The sequence below is a fragment of the Bombina bombina genome, chromosome 2 (assembly GCF_027579735.1).
Source record: "Bombina bombina isolate aBomBom1 chromosome 2, aBomBom1.pri, whole genome shotgun sequence".
In the NCBI taxonomy this organism is placed as follows: domain Eukaryota; kingdom Metazoa; phylum Chordata; class Amphibia; order Anura; family Bombinatoridae; genus Bombina; species Bombina bombina.
Window position 1 is genome coordinate 235965998 of NC_069500.1, and position 23451 is coordinate 235989448.

The 23451-nt window shown below is 42.6% G+C and overlaps 1 protein-coding gene across 1 annotated transcript in view; it reads right to left on the minus strand.

The window, feature by feature from the left end:
- Positions 1 to 23451, minus strand: part of FAM172A (family with sequence similarity 172 member A) — a 1196638-nt gene that overhangs the window by 1018065 nt on the left and 155122 nt on the right. The window contains exon 3 of the mRNA XM_053701490.1: positions 1762 to 1863. Coding sequence (XP_053557465.1) covers positions 1762 to 1863 — 102 coding nt within the window. The remainder of the gene's footprint in view (positions 1 to 1761; positions 1864 to 23451) is intronic.

A 23451-nucleotide genomic window follows, 5' to 3' on the forward strand; every position in this document is an offset into this window, starting at 1 on the left:
CCATCAACTTTTGGGATCTTTTCCCAAAACTCTATTGAAATTGCTGGTAAAGGATACAATTTTTTAAACCTTGCAGAAGGATTAAAAGGAGTACCCGGCTTATTCCATCCCTTCGAAATCATATCAGAAATAGCATCAGGAATAGGAAAAACCTCTGGAGTAACCACAGGAGGTTTAAAACAGAATTTAAACGTTTACTGGTTTTAATATCAAGAGGACTAGCTTCCTCAATATCCAAAGTAATTAACACTTCTTTTAACAAAGAACGCATATACTCCATTTTAAATAAATAAGTAGATTTGTCAATGTCAATATCTGAGGAAGGATCTTCTGAATCAGATAGATCCTCATCAGAGGTGGATAATTCATTATGTTGTCGGTCATTTGAAATTTCATCAACTTTATGAGAAGTTTTAAAAGACCTCTTATGCGTATTAGAAGGTGGAAATGCAGACAAAGCCTTCTGACTAGAATCAGTAACAAATTCTTTAAAATTCATAGGTGCATCATGTACATTAGAAGTTGAAGGAACTGCAACTGGCAATGTACTATTACTGATGGACACTTTATCTGCATGTAAAAGTTTATCATGGCAATTAATACAAATGACATTAGGAGATATAATCTCCACAATTTTACAACAAATGCACTTAGCTTTGGTAGAACCGATGTCAGGCAGCAAAGTACCAGCAGATACTTCTGAGGCAGGATCAGATTGAGACATCTTGCAAAATGTAAAAGAAAAAACAACATATAAAGCAAAATTATCAATTTCCTTATATGACAGTTTCAGGAATGGGGAAAAATGCAAATAGCATAGCCCTCTGAGATAGAAAAAAACAAGAGGCAAAAGCAATGGGGCAATAAATAATGAAAAAAAATTTGGCGCCAAGTATGACGCACAACGTAACTGAAAACTTTTTTTGGTGCCAACCATGTCCGGAAAAGACACACTCGCATCACTAACGACGCAACCCTGTGTGAACCCCTGCGTCAATTACGACGCCGGAAATGACGAACTTGCGACAACGGACGTGCCTTTCGCGCCAAAAAATATTTGCGCCAAGAATGACGCAATAAAGTGTAGCATTTAGCGCACCCACGAGCTTAAGACAGCCCGCAATTTGAAACAAGTAGTCAATTGAAAAAAAGACTAAACCCCAGGTAAGAAAAATATTTCTCAATATTAACTTCCCCAAATATGAAACTGACAATCTGCAAAAGGAAATACATGAACCTGACTCATGGCAAATATAAGTACAATACATATATTTAGAACTTTATATAAATGCATAAAATGCCAAAACATAGCTGAGGTGTCTTAAGTAATAAAAAACATACTTACCAAATACCGATAACAGAGAACCCATGAAATAGACCCCCGTTAGGGAAATAACTGCATTCAATAGGTGATACTCCCTTCACATCCCTCTGGCATTCGCTGTACTCTGAGAGGAATCGGGCTTCAAAATGCTGAGAAGCGCATGTCAACGTAGAAATCTTAGCACAAACTTACTTCACCACCTCCATAGGAGGCAAAGTTTGTAAAACTGAATTGTGGGTGTGGTGAGGGGTGTATTTATAGGCATTTTGAGGTTTGGGAAACTTTGCCCCTCCTGGTAGGATTGTATATCCCATACGTCACTAGCTCATGGACTCTTGCCAATTACATGAAAGAAATAAATGGGTTTAGTATCCCTTTAATGATAAATCAAGTCCACATTCTATATAAGAACAACACATTTTTAAAAGATTGCTTACTTTCATTGAATGTATATTCAAACCCCTCTAGGGTATCAGGAAACTCAAGTGGGGGCTCATCTTTTTTCATTAACTCGTCCAAGTCTATTCTAGAAAGCAGATCTGAAAATAAAATAGAAATGAAAAAAAATTAATTGATTGATAAAAACGTATTAATTAAATGCATAAAGGCAATAATACGTATATAAACATTTAACAATTACAAACATACCAATTTGAATCTATAAATTGTTCAGATTGTTTTAAGTTTTTATTTCTTGTTAAATATTTTTTTATTGAAGTTTTCAAGCACAATACAGAGAGAGAAGAAAGAGTACAATGTTGTATAAATGTCCAAATACAATGATCAGTTTACAGTTTATAGAAGCTTTATACATGGACACAATTGAGCAACTTTGTGTAGATTGTGTATTCATGAACATCAGACTAAGGGCCTGTTGAACAAAAACTCGCCGGCATGGAGAGAAATTACACAAAATCGTTAGGATTTTTTAAGGCAGGAGTCTCCATAAAAACCACTATAAAGCAACAGAAACACGTCTCAAGATAAAATTTATTTCCCTAAATCTCTCATCTCGTCTGAGCGGAGAGCTTTAGATTATCTGGCCCTATATAGTAGTCCTATCCAAAACAATAATTTATTTAGCATAGTAAGAATATCTCAATAACACATTAAGGAACCATATTCTTTGTGACCTAGGACTAGCTAGGACCAAAATTGTACTAATAAAATAATATCACTATAGCATTAATTTCAAGTAAAACAGAAGCGGCAACACTTGGACCACAAACTTATCAGCCAAATATAGAGAGAGAAGGAAAACTATGCAAATGAAACTTCAAACTGTGGCCACTCATGGACCTTCCTGGATAACTGAAATACAAGTATATAAAATATAGATAGATATGGGGGAAAATATACAAATAGCATATGAAACATGAGATTCCACACAGCAGACTATAATGAGATCAATTTCTGCTAGAACATCTGACTCTAGTAGCAATGTTAGCCATGTTTCACAGAATTCTGCTAAAATAAAAATATAATCTTATGAAGCACCATTATTATACTGTAGCTATAAGACCGAAACAGGGATATAAAAAAATGATATCCGGGGAGAGCTCAAAACTCGGTGTGGTTGTTGTAAAAGAAAATAGAGGTATCTACTTAGTCCAGGGGTCGACAAATCTGTTTGAAATTTAGGAGCCAGACAGTGATATCTGTATATAGATCTATTGTAAATAACCCCAAAAGTTATGATCCAGGAATATAATTATAGGAGTCAGTAGCTCCTGGGTTTATCAAGCCCTGACTTAGAGGGCCGCCCATCGGAGAACATGGGCGGGGGCAGTGGACTCTCCTTATACAGAAGAAAAGGATATTATCTGGTAAGCATAATTTATGTTTTCCTTCTTAATATAAGGAGATTCCACAGCATCATTCCTTACTGTTGGGAAACTTATACCCAAGTGCTAGAGGACACTGAATGATAACGGGAGGGACAAAAAGAGGGGCAGACCCTAATCTGAGGGCACCACAGCCTGCAAAACCTTTCTCCCGAAAGCTGCTTCAGCCGAAGCAAAAACATCAAACTTGTAAAATTTAGAAAAAGTGTGTAAGGAGGACCAGGTAGCCGCCTTACAAATCTGATCCATAGAGGCCTCATTCTTAAAGACTCAATAGGAAGCCACTGCTCTAGTAGAATGAGCCGTAATCCTCTGAGGAGGTTTATGTCCCGCTGTCTCATAAGCAAAGCAGATAACACTCCTTAACCAAAAAGATAAGGAAGTTGAAGAGACCTTCTGTCCCTTACGCTTCCCGGATTAGACAACAAACAAAGACGAAGTTTGGCTAAAATCTTTAGTAGCCTGAAGGTAGAACTTCAAGGCGCAAACCACATACAGTTTATGAAGCAAACGTTCCTTCAGAGAAGAAGGATTTGGACACAAGGAAGGAACCACAACAATCTCTTGATTGATGTTGTGGTCTGACACGACCTTAGGAAGAAAACCAAACTTAGTACGTAAGACAGCCTTATCAGAATGGAACACCAGATAAGGAGGCTCACACTGCAAGGCGGCAATCTCAGATACTCTGTGCGCAGAAGCAATAGCCAGTAGTAAAAAGAACCTTCCAGGACAACAATTTAATGTCAATCTCAAGCATAGGCTCAAACAGAGCCTGTCACAGCACCTTAACAAGATTTAGACTCCAAGGAGGAGCCTTAGATCTAAAAACATAGGTCTGATCCTAATCAGAGCCTTAACAAAGGACTGTACATCAGGAATCTCTGAGAGCCTCTTGTGCAGTAAAACAGGTGGGGCCAAAATCTGTCCCCTCAGAGAACTGGCAGAAAGGCCCTTCTCCAGTCCTCCTGGAGAAACAATAGGATCCTGGTAACCTTAACTTTGTGCCAGGAAAATCCACGCTTTTCACACCAGAATAAGTAGGTTCTTCACACCTTATGATAGATGCGACGAGTAACTGGCTTACGAGCTTGAATGAGAGTATCAATCACTCTCTCAGAAAAACCTCTCTTGGCGGGGACTAAGCGTTCAATCCCCACGCAGTCAGCCTCAGAGAATCTAGATTTTGATGAACAAAAGGACCTTGTTCTAGCAGATCATTGCGACAAGGTAACTTCCATGGAGGAGAAGATGACATCCTCATCAGGTCCACGAACCACATCCTTTGCGGCCACGATGAAGCAATCAGTATCACTGATGCCTGCTCTTGCTTGATGCGGGACACTACACGAAGAAGAAGTGGTAACGGCGGGAAAAGGTAAATTAGACTGAACCTCCAAGGCACTGCTAATGCATCTATTAGCTCCGCCTGAGGATCCCTGGACCTCGACCCATATCTGGGTAGCTTGGTATTGAGACGAGACGCATGAGATCTATCTCTGGCGTCCCCCACTTGTTGCATATCTCGCAAACACCTCGGGATGGATAGACTATTCCCCCGGACGAAATGATTTTCTGCTGAGAAAATCCGCTTCCCAGTTGTCCACACCCGGAATGTGGATCGCTGACAGCGAACAACTGTGGGCCTCTGCCCACTCCAGAATTCGAGAAACCTCCCTCATTGCTAGGGAGCTTCTCGTTCCCCCCTGATGGTTGATGTAAGCCACCAAGGTTATATTGTCTGATTGGAATCTGATAAACCGGGACAAACCCAGAAGGGGCCAAACCTTCAGAACATTGAAGATTACTTGAAGTTCCAGAATGTTGATTGGGAGGGAGCGTTCCTCCTGAGACCACAGGCCCTGTGCCTTCTTGGCGACCCAAAAGGCTCCCTATCCTGATAGACTTGCATCCGTAGTCACAATCTCCCAGGATGGTCTTAAGAAGGATGTCCCTCGGGACAGATTATCTGGACAGAGCCACAAAGAGAGCGATTCTCTCGACCGATTGTCCAGAGAGATCTGTTGAGACAGATCCGAATGATCGCCGCTCCACTGCCTCAGCATGCACAGTTTCAGCGGTCTGAGACAAAACCTGGCAAAGGGAATGATGTCCATGCTGGACACCATGAGACCAATTACCTCCATACACTGAGCCACAGAAGGCCTTAAGAAGGTATGAAGGGCAAGACATGCCGAAGTAAGCTTGCAACGTCTGATAGAAATATCCTCATGGATATGGAGTCTATTGTAGTACCCAGGAATTCTACTCTGGTGCTTGGAATAAGAGAACACTTTTCTAGATTTATCTTCCATCCATGAGATTGAAGAAGAGAGAGAAAAGATTCTGAATGGTTCTCCGCCAGACTAAAAGATGGTGCTTGTACTAGAATATCATCCACGTAGGGAGCTACTGTTATACCCCGGGTTCTGGCAACGGCCAGAAGAGCCCCTAGAACCTTTGATAAAATTCTTGGGGCAGTAGCTAGACAAAACGGAAGAGCAATGAACTGGAAGTGCTGGTCCAGGAACGCAAACCTTAGGAACTGGAAGTGATCCTTGTGGATTGGAACATGAAGGTAAGCATCCTTCAGATCTACAGTGGTTATGAACTGTCCTTCCTGAACTAAGGGAAGGATGGACCTTATCGTCTCCATCTTGAACAAGGGGACGTTTAGAAAAACCTATCTTGTATCCCTGAGCTATAACCTCCAGGACCCATGGATCCTGCACGTCCCTGAACCAAGCTTCTGAAAAGAGAGTCCGTATGCCCCCTACACGATCCAGTGCCGGAACGGGGGCAGCCCCTTCATGCCGATTTAGTCTCGGCGGGCTTCTTGCTCTGCTTGGATTTATTCTAGGACTGAGCCGGCTTCCAAGTACTCTTGGTTTGCTCGGGCTTAGCGGAAGGCTGCTGTCGTTGGGATTTATCAGAACGAAAATTAGAACTTTGTCCCTTAGACTTGTACTTTTTATCCTGCGGTAGGAAGGCACCATTGCCCCCTGTAACCGTGGAGATAATGAAGTCCAGGCCTGAACCAAATAAAATCTTTCCCTTAAAAGGGAGGGAGAGAAGTCTACACTTAGAAGCCATGTCCGCAGGCCAGGACTTCAGCCAGAGCGCCCGACGGGTCTGAACTAAAAAAACAGACACCTTAGCATTTAGGCGAATAATCTGCATGTTTCTCAATGCTATAATTCTTTCCTGGATAACGTCGAAGGGACCCTCCACCTCGATTAATTCCGATAAGGAGTCTCACCAGTAAGTAGCTCCTCCAGCAACAGAAGCAACAGCTGCTGCAGGTTGAAACAAGTATCCCGTATGTTAAAACATCTTTCTTAGAAGAGTTCTTCTTATCCATTGGCTCTCTGAAAGATAAACTATCCTCAAGCGGGATAGTAGTACGCTTGGCAAGCGTGTGTCAGGGTTTTTTTCCCTGTTTTGTTTGCCATGTGCTGCTGGCAGCCATTTTGCTTACATTTACTTGCTGGATCTCGTGCAGAGTGTGTGATGCTGCTCATTTGCTGCACGCCCTCTTATGGCCAGACTGTTGTACATCATCCATGTGAGACAGGTTGCAGTCTCAGAATTTTGATGTCATCACTTATTATTTAAAGGGCCTCTGTTCAGTATGCTTTGCCCTTGCGTTGTCTCAGACCGGTTTGTGAGTTCCTGTTCCTGTGTATTACCTGGCTATCTGACGTCCCTCCTGGTTCCTGACTCGGCTCGTCTGACTTCCAGCTCTGGCTTTGACTCCTGGCTTGTTATTTGACTTGTGGACTTTTTATTATTTCTTTGTTATTAATAAAAGGAGTGATTATTTTTGCACTTCTCGTCTCAGTCTGATTTCTGGCACCCTGACTTTACGCAAGGGCCATGAATCCTGATGGTGCTAATAATCCACCTTTACCTACTATCATTTCCAGGATGGATGAACAGGATCATCGCTTGGATCAATTTGCACTAGCCCTGCAAATCCTGCTGATTCGCACTGCACATTTGGACCAGAGTGCCCCACAAGTTATGGCTGCTCCTGTCTCCGCTGCTGCACCTAGTCCTACCAGGAGCATGTCCGGTTCTGCACCTCTACCTCAGCGATATGGAGGTGATCCTATTCAGTGCAGAGGGTTTTTGAACCAGGATGGCATTTACTTTGAGATGTTACCTCAGGCGTTTCCTTCTGACAGAGCTAAGGTGGGATTTCTCATCTCGTTACTCTCTGACACAGCTCTTGCCTGGGCTAATCCCTTGTGGGAGACTAATAAACCTGTGATTTAAAATTACCCTGAATTTGTGGCCTCCTTTCGAAGGGTATTTGATGTTCCGATCGCTCCTCCTCTGCTGCTAAACGACTGATGTCCATTCAGCAAGGTACGAGATCTGTTGCTCAGTATGCCATTGAATTACGTACGCTTGCCGCAGAGGAAGGTTGGAACAATGAAGCCCTTGTTGCCACCTTCTTTCATGTGCTTTTTGATGCGATTAAAAAGACAAAGTTGCTGCCAGAGATTTACCAGAAGATCTCAAGGCATTGGTGTCTTTTTTTATCCTAATTGACATCTGACTCAGAGAGAGGCCCTCTTTCAAGGAGCGCTTGCGGAACCTCCTGTTCTGTTTCTCCTACATGTTCACTCCCACCCATGCCTCCCACTCCTCCCATGCCTCATGGTCCAAAGTCACCAGGTACTGCTGAGCCGATGCAGTTGGGATTCACGCGTCTCTCCCAAGATGGAGGAGCTCTGCATCTATTGTGGGTTACAGGGTCAGCTTTTAAAGTCTTGTTCTACACGGCCGGGAAATGCTCACACCCAAGTCCTGTCGGGGGCAGACCTTGGGTGGTTTATCCTCGTCCCCAGGACCGCTAAAGGAGAAACCTTTGGTCACGGTTGTCCTTTCCTGAGTCACCCAGGTTCTTGTTGACTCCGGTACTGCGGGCTATTTCATTGACAGTGCTTTTGTATCAAAGAACTCCATTCCTGTATTGCCTCGGTCCGTTCGGCTTGCTATTGAGGCCATTGATGGCAGGCCCCTTCAGCCCGCACTCGTTACTCACGAAACTGCTCCGTTATCCATGGCTCTCCATTTTGAAACCCTCCAGTACCAGGTGATTAACTCTCCGCATTTTCCGGTTGTTCAGGGTTATCCCTGGCTCCAAAAGCTCAATTCCAGTCTCAACTGGCGCAAGTCCGAAATTTTGTCATGGTCCCCGCAATGTATTTCCACTTGTCTTTGGAAACCAGTCAAAGTCTTGTGCACTTCTTTGGTATCTCAATTGCCAGAGGAGTACCGAGAGTTCCTAGACGTTTTTGACAAGGTTTGTGACGGTACGTTGCCTCCTCACCGGTCTTACGATGCCATAGACCTGCAACCTGGAGCCATTCCTCCTCAGAGCCAGGTTTACCCTCTGTCTGTTGCGGAGAATTGTGCTATGGAGAAGTATGTTGCCGATGCTCTTTCGAGGGGGATCATCCTCAAATCCTGCTCTCCTGCAGGGGCTGGCTTTTTCTTTGTAAAGAAAAGGGTGGTGAGTTAAGACCATGCATCGATTATAGGGGTCTTAATCGTCTTACCATTAAGAATGCTTACCCTATTCCGCTCATAATGGAACTCTTTAACCGCCTCGAGCTATGGTCTTTTCTAAACTTGATTTGAGAGGAGCGTACAATCTTGTTAGGATTAAGGAGGGCCACAAATGGAAAACAGCATTTAACACCAGGAGTGGGCATTATGAATATCTTGTAATGCCCTTTGGCCTATGTAATGATCCTGCTATTTTAAAGGACTTTATTAATGATGTCCTACAAGATATGTTGCAACAGTGTGTTGTGGTGTACTTATACGACATCCTCATACACTCACCCACACTTGAGGCTCATCGTTCTGATGTCACACGGGTACTTCAGAGACTACATGAGAATGGCCTGTTGTGTAAACTTGAGAAATGTGAATTCCATCAGGCTCAAGTAACCTTCCTAGGTTATGTGATCTCTGTTGCAGGGTTCTCCATGGATCCTGACAAGTTGTCTGCAGTGGCCTCACCCAGTTGGTCTTCACTCTATTCAATGTTTTTTGGGCTTCACCAATTACTATAGAAAGTTTATTAAAAACTTTCCTTCCTTGGTCAAACCTATCACAGACATGACCCGTAAAGAGAATGATCCACTCCATTGGTCACCTACTGCCATTAAGGTCTTTGATAGTCTTAAGACTGCCTTTGCTGCCGCTCCAGTTCTGGCTCATCCTGACCCTGTCCTGCCTTTCGTTCTTGAGGTTGATGAGTCTGGGACTGGAGTAGGTGCCCTCTTGTCTCAACGTCCTATGCCTGACGGTTCCTTGCATTCGTGCGGTTTCTTCTCTAAGAAATTGTCTCCAGCGGAGTGCAATTATGAAATTGGCGTCCGGGAATAACTGGCCATAATTTTGGCACTCAAGGAATGGAGGCATCTTCTCGAGGATACTAGCGTACAAGTGCTCATTCTTACTGACCACAAGAATTTAACTTATCTATCCAAAGCAAAACATTTGTCGCCCCGACAGGCCAGATGGGCGCTATTTTTGTCTCGGTTTAATTATGTGGTCTCCTACCTGCCTGATATTAAGAATGTTAGGGCTGATGCCCTCTCTCTACAATTTTCACCTCTGTCCAAGGAGGAGTCTGTACCTACTCCAGTTATACCTCCTGATCATATTTTGACTACCATACGTACTAATTTGACTTCTCCCTTGAGGGAGGAGATCCTGGCTGCACAAACCAATGCACCTCCTGAGAAACCTAGTGGTAAGTGCTTTGTTCCTGAGAATCTTCGAACTAAACTTTTGCACACTTACCACTATCCTAAAGCCGCAGGTCACCTGGGCAAGAATCAAATGATTTGGTCTGTCACTCGACAATTCTGGTGGCCAGGTTTTTCGTTCTGATGTTGCTGCAAATGTTGCCTCCTGCTCAGTTTGTGCACAGAATAAGACTCCTTAACGTCTTCCTGTGGGTCTTCTACAACCGATTGCTAATGGTGAGCGTCCTTGGACACAACTGTTATACTGTTAACCATTTTTCTAAAATGTCACATTGCATTCCCTTGAAGAAGCTGCCTACTGCTCAGGAGCTTGCTTCAATTTTTGCCCTGGAGGTCTTCGTTTACATGGGTTACCCAAAGAGATAGTGTCGGACCGGGGTAGCCAGTTTGTCTCCAGATTTTGGCATTCCTTTTGTGCTCAAATGGGGATCCAGCTTTCCTTCTCCTGGGCAAATCACCTTCAATCCAATGGGGCTGCGGAACGGTCTAATCAAGCTCTGGAACAGTTCCTTTGTTGCGATGTCTCAGATAACCACAATAATTGGTCTGAACTGTTACCTTGGGCAGAGTTCGCTCGTAATAGTGCTATTAATGCTTCCTCCCAGTTATCCCCGTTAATGGCGAATTATGGGTTTCAACCATCCTTGTTACCCGATTCATTCATGTCTCAGCGTATTCCGGCTTTGGAGGAGCATCTCCGGCAACTCCGTTCCACGTGGGTGCAGATTCAGGATTGCCTTCATCGTTCTATGCAGCGCCAAAAGTTCCAGGCTGATCGTAGGCATCTGCTCTCACCTTCCTACCAGGTTGGTGAGAGGGTTTGGCTGTCTTCTCGAAACTTGAACCTTTGTGTACCTTCCAATAAACTGGCTCCTCGTTATGCTGGTCCTTTTCGAATACTCCGACGGGTCAATCCTGTGGCTTACGCTCTTGACCTTCCTCCTGCAATACACATCTCCAATGTTTTTCATGTGTCCCTCTTGAAACCATTGGTTTGTAATCAGTTTACCACTGTGTTGCCTCGTCCCCGTCCTATCTCTGTTGACAACCATGAAGACTCATGAGATCAGCAGCATTATTGACTCTCGTATGTCCAGGGGCCGCGTACAGTATTTGGTTCAATGGAGGGGCTACAGTCCTGAGGAGCATTCATGGGTTCCCTCCTCTGATGTTCATGCTCCCGCCCTCCTCCGTGCCTTCCATGCCCATTTCCCAAATTAGCCTTTTGTCCTCCCGCAAGGGAGGGGTCGTTGATGGGAGGGTACTGGCAGGGTTTTTTCCCTGCTTTATTTGCCATGTGCTGCTGGCAGCCATTTTGCTTAGCTTTTCCTGCTGAATCTGGTGCAGAGTGTGTGATGCTGCTCATTTCCTGCACGCCCTCTTATGGCCAGACTGTTGTACATCATCCGTGTGAGACAGGTTGCAGTCTCAGAATTTTGATGTCATCACTTATTATTTAAAGGGCCTCTGTTCAGTATGCTTTGCCCTTGCGTTGTCTCAGACCTGTTTGTGAGTTCCTGTTCCTGTGTATTACCTGGCTATCTGACGTCCCTCCTGGTTCCTGACTCGGCTCATCTGACTACCAGCTCTGGCTTTGACTCCTGGCTTGTTATTTGACTTGTGGACTTTTTATTATGTCTTTGTTATTAATAAAGGTGTGATTTTTTTTGCATTTCTCATCTCAGTCTGATTCCTGGCACCCTGACAGCGTGGCAATAGCGCCATCCACCTTAGGGACGGAACCCCACAGCTCAAATTGAGAGTCCGGGACCGGGAATCATTTTTGAAAGGAAGACGAAGGGGAAAAGGAAGATCCAATTCTGTCCCATTCGTTCTTAATAATGATCGCCATCTTTGCAGGCACAGGAAAAGTTAACAGCACTACCCTGTCCTCGTACACTCTGTCTTATTTAGGAATCAAAGGTTCATCAGGCAGCTTGGCCTCTGGAATCTTTAATGTAGACAGGACCTCTTTTAGAAGAAAAACGTAAGTGTTCAATCTTAAATCTAAAGGCTAGTTTTCCGCAGCAGGAGGCTTAGAGGCAGCAGACTCCGACCCAGAAAGTTCACCCTCTGAAGCTTCAGTGCGCGACTCATCCTCGGATAACTGAGTTGGAACAGATAAATCCAATAAATCACATGACAACCCCTGGGCAGGAGAGCTATGTTTAACCTTTCACTTGCGTTTAGCGGGGAGAGGTAAAGCACTGAGGGCCTCAGACACCGCCATTTTTAACTGCGCGGTAAAGCCTGATGGTAAAAGGCTCCCTCCAGATGGAGGATCAGGCGTGCTACGGGTAGCTGCGTGTGTAGAAGGAAATGACTGATGGGTATGCAACTCATGGGACTGAGAGTCCTCAGAGGTGGACAGCTCAGTGGTACTAAAGGGGTTAACCTTCTTAGACCTAATGACGTGTTCAAGGCATGTGGAACATAGTTGAGAGGGCAGGCATACCAAGGCCTCCTCATAATATAAACAGGTATTACTATTTGGAATAGAGGGAATCCTCCATAGCTTAAGATAATGACAGTAGGACACAGAAAATAAAACAATCTTTTTATTTCTAAAACAATGGCAACTTTATACTCCCAATGGCTGGGGCACTCACCACCTCCTAGACCCAGACAATACAGAGAAAAAGCGTCTTCTCCGACAGACAGCTCGGTCAGGAAAGAGGAAATTAAATTGAGACTACTTCTGGTCACATGGTGCGCAAGGCAGGTCCGTCCCTGCTATGTGAATAAGTGCGCCAAGCTACAAGTCGCGCAGCGTTCAAAGTGAAAGTAAAAACCTGTGCGTTCCAGCCACATAAACAGTCTATGAGCCCAATAAATCTCACACATAAAGCAGCATAAAATCAAAGCATCACATTTGATTAATCTCCACCTTTCAATAATCCCCCTCAGGAGATATTAACCCATGATTCTATTAAGATAAAAGTAGCCACACTGTGACCCTGTCTTCTGGCGTTTTCAACATACGTAAAAATTGAAACAATCTTACCAGAATCCATGCTGTGGAACAGAAAAACAGCCTCTCAAGTGTGACAGTCTTGTAGCATCGCTCATGACATGGACTTGAGTGAGAAAACAAGCAGGCAGTGAAACTCGTCAACACTGATTGCTTAGGAGCTGTTAGCAGGCAGTCTGGATGGGTTAGCAGAAAGACTCTCCCTGCATCTCCAGATTCTAACTTTCATCAATGCTCTCACTGAGAGGCTGACAAGACTAATTAAAACCCCAGTCCCATATCGAAGGGCACATACCCTTCCTAAGGAACTACTCCGAATCTTCTGACACTTCTCTGATATCCTCCTGTGACGAAAGGCAAAAAATGACTGGGGGATGGGGGAAGTGGGAGAGGTACTGTATTTAAGCCTTTGGCTGGGGTGTCTTTGCCTCCTCCTGGTGGTCAGGTTCAGTATTTCCCAACAGTAAGGAATTATGCCGTGGACTCTCCTTATATTAAGAAGGAAACTAATGTATACCAATAAATTAAAAAAGAATAAGCCTAGCTCCACAAATAATTCCCATGTTAAAATTCTAACTGAGATTAACACAAACATATCCCTCATATTAATCTTCTAGTGACATGCCTGATGGATAACATAAACTGGCAATCTTAAGAGCAAATATAGGAAGTATGAAAAGACAACACAAAAAGCACACACATGTTGGAGGCGTTCTAAAGAAATACTGTCCTGTAATGGTAACCAAGCTATGTAAAAAAAAAACATAATTTATGATTACCTGATAAATTGATTTCTCTTGTAGTGTGTTCAGTCCACGGGTCATCCATTACTTATGGGATATATTCTCCTTCCCAACAGGAAGTTGCAAGAGGATCACCCAAGCAGAGCTGCTATATAGCTCCTCCCCTCACATGTCATATCCAGTCATTCGACCGAAACAAGACGAGAAAGGAGGAACTATAAGGTGCAGTGGTGACTGGAGTTATAATTTTAAAATTTAGAACCTGCCTGAAAAAGACAGGGCGGGCCGTGGACTGAACACACTACAAGAGAAATAAATTTATCAGGTAAGCATAAATTATGTTTTCTCTTGTTAAGTGTGTTCAGTCCACGGGTCATCCATTACTTATGGGATACCAATACCAAAGCTAAGTACACGGATGATGGGAGGGACAAGGCAGGAACATTAAACAGAAGGAACCACTGCCTGTAGAACTTTTCTCCCAAAACCAGCCTCCGAAGAAGCGAAAGTGTCAAATTTGTAAAATTTGGAAAAAGTATGAAGTGAAGACCAAGTTGCAGCCTTGCAAATCTGTTCAACAGAGGCCTCATTCTTAAAGGCCCAGGTGGAAGCCACAGCTCTAGTGGAATGAGCTGTAATTCTTTCAGGAGGCTGCTGTCCAGCAGTCTCATAGGCTAAACGTATTATGCTACGAAGCCAAAAAGAGAGAGAGGTAGCCGAAGCCTTTTGACCTCTCCTCTGTCCAGAGTAAACGACAAACAGAGAAGAAGTTTGTCTAAAATCTTTAGTTGCCTGTAAGTAGAACTTCAGAGCACGGACCACGTCTAGATTATGCAAGAGACGTTCCTTCTTTGAAGAAGGATTAGGACATAATGATGGAACAACAATCTCTTGATTGATATTCCTGTTAGAAACAACCTTAGGTAAAAACCCAGGTTTAGTACGCAGAACTACCTTATCTGAATGAAAGATCAGATAAGGAGAATCACAATGTAAGGCAGATAACTCAGAGACTCTTCGAGCCGAGGAAATAGCCATCAAAAACAAAACTTTCCAAGATAAAAGCTTAATATCAATGGAATGAAGGGGTTCAAACGGAACACCCTGAAGAACTTTAAGAACCAAGTTTAAGCTCCACGGAGGAGCAACAGCTTTAAACACAGGCTTAATTCTAGCCAAAGCCTGACAAAAGGCCTGGACGTCTGGATGCTCTGCCAGACATTTGTGTAAAAGAATAGACAGAGCTGAAATCTGTCCCTTTAGCGAACTAGCGGATAAACCCTTTTCTAAACCCTCTTGTAGAAAAGCTAATATCCTAGGAATCCTAACCTTACTCCATGAGTAACTCTTGAATTCGCACCAATATAAATATTTACGCCATATCTTATGGTAAATATTTCTTGTCACAGGTTTCCGAGCCTGTATTAATGTATCAATAACCGAATCCGAAAACCCACGCTTTGATAGAATCAAGCGTTCAATTTCCAGGCAGTCAGCCTCAGAGAAATTAGGTTTGGATGGTTAAAAGGACCCTGAATTAGAAGGTCCTGCCTCAGAGGAAGAGACCATGGTGGACAGGACGACATGTCCACTAGGTCTGCATACCAGGTCCTGCGTGGCCACGCAGGCGCTATCAGAATTACCGATGCCCTCTCCTGTTTGATCCTGGCAATCAGCCGAGGTAGCAACGGAAATGGTGGAAACACATAAGCTATGTTGAAAACCCAAGGGGCTGCTAATGCATCTACCAGCACCGCTCCCGGGTCCCTGGACCCGGATCCGTAACAAGGAAGCTTCGCGTTCTGGCGAGATGCCATGAGATCCAGATCCGGTTTGCCCCAACGACGAATCAGTTGAGCAAATACCTCCGGGTGAAGTTCCCACTCTCCCGGATGAAAAGTCTGGCGACTTAGGAAATCCGCCTCCCAGTTCTCTACGCCTGGGATGTGAATCGCTGACAGGTGGCAAGAGTGAGACTCTGCCCAGCGAATTATCTTCCAGACTTCCAACATCGCTAGGGAACTCCTGGTTCCCCCTTGATGATTGATGTAAGCCACAGTCGTGATATTGTCCGACTGAAACCTGATGAACCTCAGCTTTGCTAACTGAGGCCAAGCCAGAAGAGTATTGAATATTGCTCTTAATTCTAGAATGTTTATTGGGAGGAGTTTCTCCTCCTGAGTCCACGATCCCTGAGCCTTCAGGGAATTCCAGACTGCTCCCCAGCCTAGAAGGCTGGCATCCGTTGTTACAATCGTCCAATCTGGCCTGCGAAAGGTCATTCCTTTGGACAGATGAACCGGTGACAACCACCAGAGAAGCGAATCTCTGGTCTCCTGGTCCAGATTTAGCAAAGGGGACAGATCTGAGTAATCCCCGTTCCATTGACTGAGCATGCATAGTTGCAGCGGTCTGAGATGCAGGCGCGCAAATGGCACTATGTCCATTGCCGCTACCATTAAGCCGATTACCTCCATGCACTGAGCTACCGATGGGCTTAGAATAGAATGAAGGACACGGCAAGCATTGAGAATCTTTGATAACCTGGACTCCGTCAGGTAAATCTTCATCTCTACAGAATCTATAAGAGTCCCTAGAAAAGGAACCCGTGTGAGTGGTAACAGAGAACTCTTTTCCACGTTTACTTTCCACCCATGCGACCTCAGAAATGCTAGAACTATCTCTGTATGAGACTTTGCATTCTGAAAACTTGACGCTTGTATCAGAATGTCGTCTAGGTACGGAGCCACCGCTATGCCTCGTGGTCTTAGTACCGCCAGAAGTGAGCCCAGAACCTTCGTAAAAATTCTCGGGGCCGTGGCTAACCCGAAGGGAAGAGCCACAAACTGGTAATGCCTGTCTAGAAAGGCAAACCTCAGGTACCGATAATGATCTTTGTGAATCGGTATATGAAGGTAAGCATCCTTTAAGTCCACCGTGGTCATATATTGACCCTCTTGGATCATGGGTAGGATGGTTCGAATGGTTTCCATCTTGAACGATGGTACCCTTAGGAATTTGTTTAAGATCTTTAAGTCCAAGATTGGTCTGAAGGTTCCCTCTTTTTTGGGAACCACAAATAGATTTGAGTAAAATCCTTGTCCCTGTTCCGATCGCGGAACTGAGTGGATCACCCCCATGATTAAGAGGTCTTGTACACATTGAAGAAATGCCTCTCTCTTTACTAGGTTTGTCGATAACCTCGAAAGATGGAACCTCCCTTGTGGAGGAGAGGATTTGAAATCCAGAAGGTATCCCTGAGATATAATCTTTAACGTCCAGGGATCCTGCACATCCAAGCCTGGGCAAAGAGAGAAAGTCTGCCCCCCACTAAATCCATCTCTTGATAGGGGGCCCTGACTTCATGCTGTCTTAGGGGCGGGAGTAGGCTTTCTGGCCTACTTGCCCTTGTTCCATGACTGGTTGCCTTTCCAACCTTGTCTGTAACGAGCAGTAGTTCCTTCCTGTTTTGGAGCTGAGGAAGTCGATGCTGCTCCTGCCTTGAAGTTACGAAAAGCACGAAAATTAGACTGTTTGGCCTTTGGTTTGGCCCTGTCCTGAGGAAGGGCGTGGCCCTTACCTCCCGTAATGTCAGCAATAATTTCCTTCAAGCCGGGCCCGAATAAGGTCTGCCCTTTGAAAGGAATGTTAAGTAGTTTAGACTTGGAAGTTACATCCGCTGACCAGGATTTAAGCCAGAGCGCTCTGCGCGCCTGTATGGCGAATCCGGAATTTTTAGCCGTAAGTTTGGTTAGATGTACTACGGCATCTGAAACAAACGCATTAGCTTGCTTAAGGGTTCTAACTTTGCTCAAGGCCTCATCTAACGGCTCTGTGCGAATCGCCTCTTCCAGAGACTCAAACCAGAATGCCGCTGCAGCCGTGACAGGCGCAATGCATGCAAGAGGCTGCAATATAAAATCCTGTTGAACAAACATTTTCTTAAGATAACCCTCTAATTTTTTATCCATTGGATCTGAGAAAGCACAGCTATCCTCCACCGGGATAGTGGTACGCTTGGCTAACGTAGAAACTGCTCCCTCCACCTTAGGGACCGTCTGCCATAAGTCTCGTGTGGTGGCGTCTATAGGGAAAAATTTTCTAAATATCGGGGGAGGGGAAAAAGGCACACCGGGTCTATCCCACTCCTTACTGATAATTTCTGTAAGTCTTTTTGGTATAGGAAAAACGTCAGTACACACCGGTACCGCATAGTATCTATCCAACCTACACAATTTCTCTGGAATTGCCACCGTGTCGCAATCATTCAGAGCCGCTAATACCTCCCCTAGTAACACACGGAGGTTCTCAAGCTTAAATTTAAAATTTGAAATTTCTGAATCCGGTCTCCCCGAATCAGAACCGTCACTGACAGAATGAAGCTCACCGTCCTCATGTTCTGCAAGTTGTGACGCAGTATCAGATATGGCTCTCGTGTCATCAGCGCGCTCTGTCCTTAACCCAGAGCTATCGCGTTTGCCCCTTAATTCGGGCATATTATATAATACTTCTTTCATAACATTAGCCATATCATGTAAAGTGATTTGTAAGGGCCTAGATGTACTAGGTGTCTCAATCCTACGCATCTCCCGAGCGGGAGACGCAGGTACTGACACGTGAGGAGAGTTAGGCGGCATAACTTCCCCCTCGTTGTCTGGTGATAGCTTCTTTATCGGTACAGATTGACTTTTATTCAAAGCAATATCAATACAATTGGTACACATCGTTCTATTGGGCTCCACATTGGCTTTTGAACATGATGAACAAACAGTTTCCTCTGAATCAGACATGTTTAAAACAGACTTAGCAATGAAACTAACAAGCTTGGAAATCACTTTCAATAAGTTTTACAAGCAATATAAAAAAACGCTGCAGCGCTTCAAAAATACAGATATATTAAACAATTCTTAACAAGAAGTGTACTATTAGCAGAGGATTGCACCCATTAGCAAAAAGATGATTAATCCCTCGATACCCAAAACGGATAAAACAGATATCAATTAAGATTTAACGCTTTTAATCACAGTCAGCACACTGTCACAGATCTGCTGTGACTGATTACCTCCCTCACAAATGAAATTTGCAGACCCCTGAGCTCTCTAGAGACGTCCTGGATCAAGGAGGAAGAAGCAGAAAGACTGTGCAATAATTTTAACTGCGCAACAAGGCGCTAAAACAAGGGCCCTCCCACTCCAATCACAACAGTGGGAGCCCTGATATAACGGTTTCCATGCAGAAAAATATGTTAGCCATGTGGAAAAAATCATGCCCAAAGCGATTTATCACCAAAGTACCTCACAAAAAACGAATAACAGGCCAGTAAACGTTTTATTAAAAAACAACATTTTTCAATGTCATGCAAAGCTATCACTAAGCCTGCTACCAGTCGCTACCACTGCAGAGAAGGCTCAAGTATTATTTTAGTGTTAACAGTATTTTCTCAGTCAAATTCTAGTCCCTAGAATATAACTCGACTGCGCATACATTTATCAGCCTGATACCAGTTGCTACTACTGCATTTAAGGCTGTACTTACATCATACGGTAACAGCAGTATTTTCTTAGTCAATTCCATTCCCAGAAAATAAAGTACTGCACATACCTCATTTGCGGAGGACCCCGCATGCTATTCCCAGTTTCTGAAGTTACCCCACTCCTCAGAATGTCGAGAACAGCCAGTGGATCTTAGTTACGCCTGCTAAGATCATAGATAAAAAACGCAGGCAGTTTCTTCTTCCAAATACTGCCTGAGATAGAAAAACAGCACACTCCGGTGCCATTTAAAATAACAAACTTTTGATTGAAGAATAGTTAAGTAAAAACTCCAGCTCCTCTCGCGACCTCCTTCTTTGTTGAGGGTTGCAAGAGAATGACTGGATATGACATGTGAGGGGAGGAGCTATATAGCAGCTCTGCTTGGGTGATCCTCTTGCAACTTCCTGTTGGGAAGGAGAATATATCCCATAAGTAATGGATGACCCGTGGACTGAACACACTTAACAAGAGAAACATTACTTTTAATCATTCCCATTTATCTTATAAAGGATAAGATCTTCCTACAGCATTACTCAGTTATTTAGACTCTGAGAAGCCGGTATATAAAGACTGTCTTCTGCCAGTACCAAAAGTACAGATCCATCTGATGGAAGGACGACATGAGAAGTCCAGATTTACATAAACCAATGGACAATAGCAGATGTAAAGGCTACATATCATAAGGAAGTGCCATAAGTAAGCATACACTGCGACATCTCTACCAAAGGCCACTCCATTTTGCCAAAGTAGATTATCTTCTTTGATAGACCATCTCTGGGGGTATAGCCCTCTCACTTGGGAAATATTTAAATGATTCATTGTAGTGAAGGCACTATCAAAAGTGTCCTAGCCTAGCTTGTTCAAACTGTAGGAACAGAAGCGTAAAATTGCATGTACTGCAAGACATCCTTACCATATACTCTTTAAGACCATATGACGCCATCTGTAACTCCTCTCGAGATATTAGTAGGTATGCAAGGCCTATTGTTAGCAATAACTATTTTTTGTTAGCATTAAAAGATAGTAACAAAATTATCCCCATCTCCGTATCTGCTAAAGCCTTATCAGATGTGTGACCCTCAAAAAGTTGTGTAGTTCTTTTGCTGTTTAGTGCCAGCCCTCTGGTCCCCTTTGGGAGTCATCCTAGCTGGATCAATAGCATCAGGGAGGAACATTTTAGAAATGCGCTGCAGAAGTTTGTGGAAATTATCATTTAGTAGTTTCTCTATGGCACTCATGAGAAGTCCAGGTAGTTGGGATGGTGTTGAGGCTTAAATATATGAGGACCCAAAATAAAAAGACTGCTACTGAAGGCAGAAAAGCTGTGTCACAAACCAAAACCCTATATCTTGGATTAGGTTGCCAGTCGAGCTGAAGCACAATGCGACCAATAAATGGACGCCACACGCTAGCTCCTCAGATTGTTTTACGTTTTCAAATTAAATGTGGGGGGGGGGAAAGAGTATAAACTGCATATGACTGTTCAAAAAGAATATAATTAACCCTACATTATTAATAACATTAAAAAATTATTTGATAATTCATTAGTGAAATACTTTAACCAAGTTTTAGACAATAGCATAATATAAATAATACATTTTGCTAATATTCCCAAACTGTGAAATTCTCTAAGTAATGCAGAACACCATATGCTGTTATGCATACACCTAATTAAAGCAACAGTAAAGTCAAAATGAAATTCAAATGGATTGGACAAAGCATGTGATTTGAAACAACTTTCCCAACTTCTATTATCAAATTTTCTTTGGCATGGCTGATAGGCGCTTAGAAGTGTTCATGTGTCTATAGCACTCTATGTCATCATCGTTTGCCTCTATGTATAACATTTCTATAAACAATGTTGCAAACACTGCTGCCAAATGGCTAAAAGATGCATGCAAGCTCTTGAGCTCACCTAGGGTTAATCTTTAAAAAAAAGGATACCAAGTGAACTAAGCGAAATTGATAATAAAAGTAAATTAAAGTTGTTTAAAATCCCACGTTCTATCCAATACATTTAAGTTTAATTTTGACTTTACTGTAACTTTAACCCCTTCTCTACCGGGAATTTCACAGATAAACTTGTATCTTAGAATTACGGACACAATTCTGACGCAAGGTAGACAGTAGGGGCCTGATGATCAAAACACTGCTGTAAAGGAGAGAAATCTCACAAAATGTTTGGGAGCCCTTTTTGAGCATTACAGGTGGCCCTCGTTTTACAACGGTTCAATTTATACCGTTTCCGAATAACAACTTTTTTTCCAGTCATGTGACTGCTATTGAAAAGCATTGAGAAGCAGTGCATTTATTAAAATAGCCAGTAGGTGGAGCTGTCCCCTTGTGTTGCAGCAAAGCCAAGCAAGCTGAAATTAATCAGTTTAACCAGACCTGAGCTATCGAGCAGATTTCAAAGGAACAAGATCTTCCTGTCTATAAATCAGTCCAGATTAGAATGCATAGAAAGAACTGTTTGCAGAAAAATGCAAGTGAAGTCTGTGTTGTGTGATTATTTTATTTTTGTTCATTTAACTTAGTTTAATTATATATACTGTGGTGTGTGATTATTTTATTAGGTTTATAATGCTGTTTAGCATTTAAAGTCTTCATTTCAAAGCATTAAAAATAATGTATTAGGTGTTACTTATGTCAATTTTGAGAGGGGCATGGAACCTATCTCCCTCACTTCCCATTGACTTACATTATAAACTGGGTTTCAATTTACAACGGTTTCGATTTACAACCATTCCTTCTGGAACCTAACCCCGGCGTAAATTGAGGGCTACCTGTATATTGCAATGCATGTATCACACCTTCACTTTCAAAACCCTACATAGGTAGATAAAAAGCTCTCATGCTAAAGTTTGCCCTATAAAATTCTTTGGTGGACCTCAGTACTGAATGGACTTGTTAGATAATCTTGACAGAGCAGAGGGCTTTAGATCATGATGATGTTTAGGTGAGATTATCTAAAATGATCCTCCAGCACTGTGAGATCCTGTGTGAAATTATTAAAAGGCAGATTTTGCTTTACTTCTCCAAGGGGCGTTCCCATCATTTCTATATGTGAAGGAGAAATAAGCCCAGAGCAATACAGCACTGCATGATATGACACTTCATCATTTTTGTACTGTCTATAAGACACACCCTGACAGAAATTGAACAAACTGGGTCTTATATTAACGTATGTAGTATTATCAGAGTCTCATTCAGTAACTAATTTTTATTTGATTCTGAACAAAACACCCAAAAAGTGACTGTAACAAAAAAAAAGCAAAATAAGTTAACCAGAATTTTTTTTTATAATGTTCCCAAATCATAAAAAGCCAAAGATTACAGAACATTTGCACCTTATTAGGTTGAAAACTATATCATAACACAAAAGTGTAAGCTGCAATTGAACATGTTAACAGACTAAATCCTACTTACAGTTACAATGGCTGCAATAATAAGTGTACCATGAGTAGATTAGCCTTCCTGGATTCATCAGATTGGCTTCTATCACAGCATAGCACATTTTCTAAATCCTCTGCTATTAAACACATAGCTAAAGATAAATGAAAAAAAATCATTTCCATGGTATTTTTGTTGAGCACTGTAATGTATTTCAGACTAGGAGAAACCTTTGTAGCTGTACTTCAAATTTAACGGGGAATGGCCACCCCTAGATCCATCAGTAACAAACTTAAAGGGACATGAAACCCGAAAAAATTCTTTAAGAAAACAAAAAATATAATACCTATGTACGAACCAATTAAAACATTAGTATTGATACAGACTCTAACAAAATTAAATTATAAGTGAAAGCAGTAGAAATCCAAACAATTCTTATGATTTCTTAAAAAGAAAGGGAATTCAGCCTTCTTATGCAAAAAAATTAAAAATATTCTATTTATACAGCTTTCTAGGAACTTTAAAAAATAAAAAAAACCTCAATGCATATCAAAACCAATTCCCTAATCCTATTAAAAAAAAAACAACTCCCATTAAAATAAAGAGACATCCACCATAGCCCATATGAGGGACCTAAACCAAAAGCATAAGTTATTAAATAAAGTCCCAAAGATAATCACTAAAAACTTGTATGATTTCTATAGCTTAAAAAGGGACAGTCAACTAAAAAAAATGATTGTTTAAAAGTTAGATAATCCCTTTATTACCCACTGTACAGTCAATATCGTTATATTAATATACTTTTTACCTCTGTGATTACCTTGTATCTAAGCCTCTTCTGACAGCCC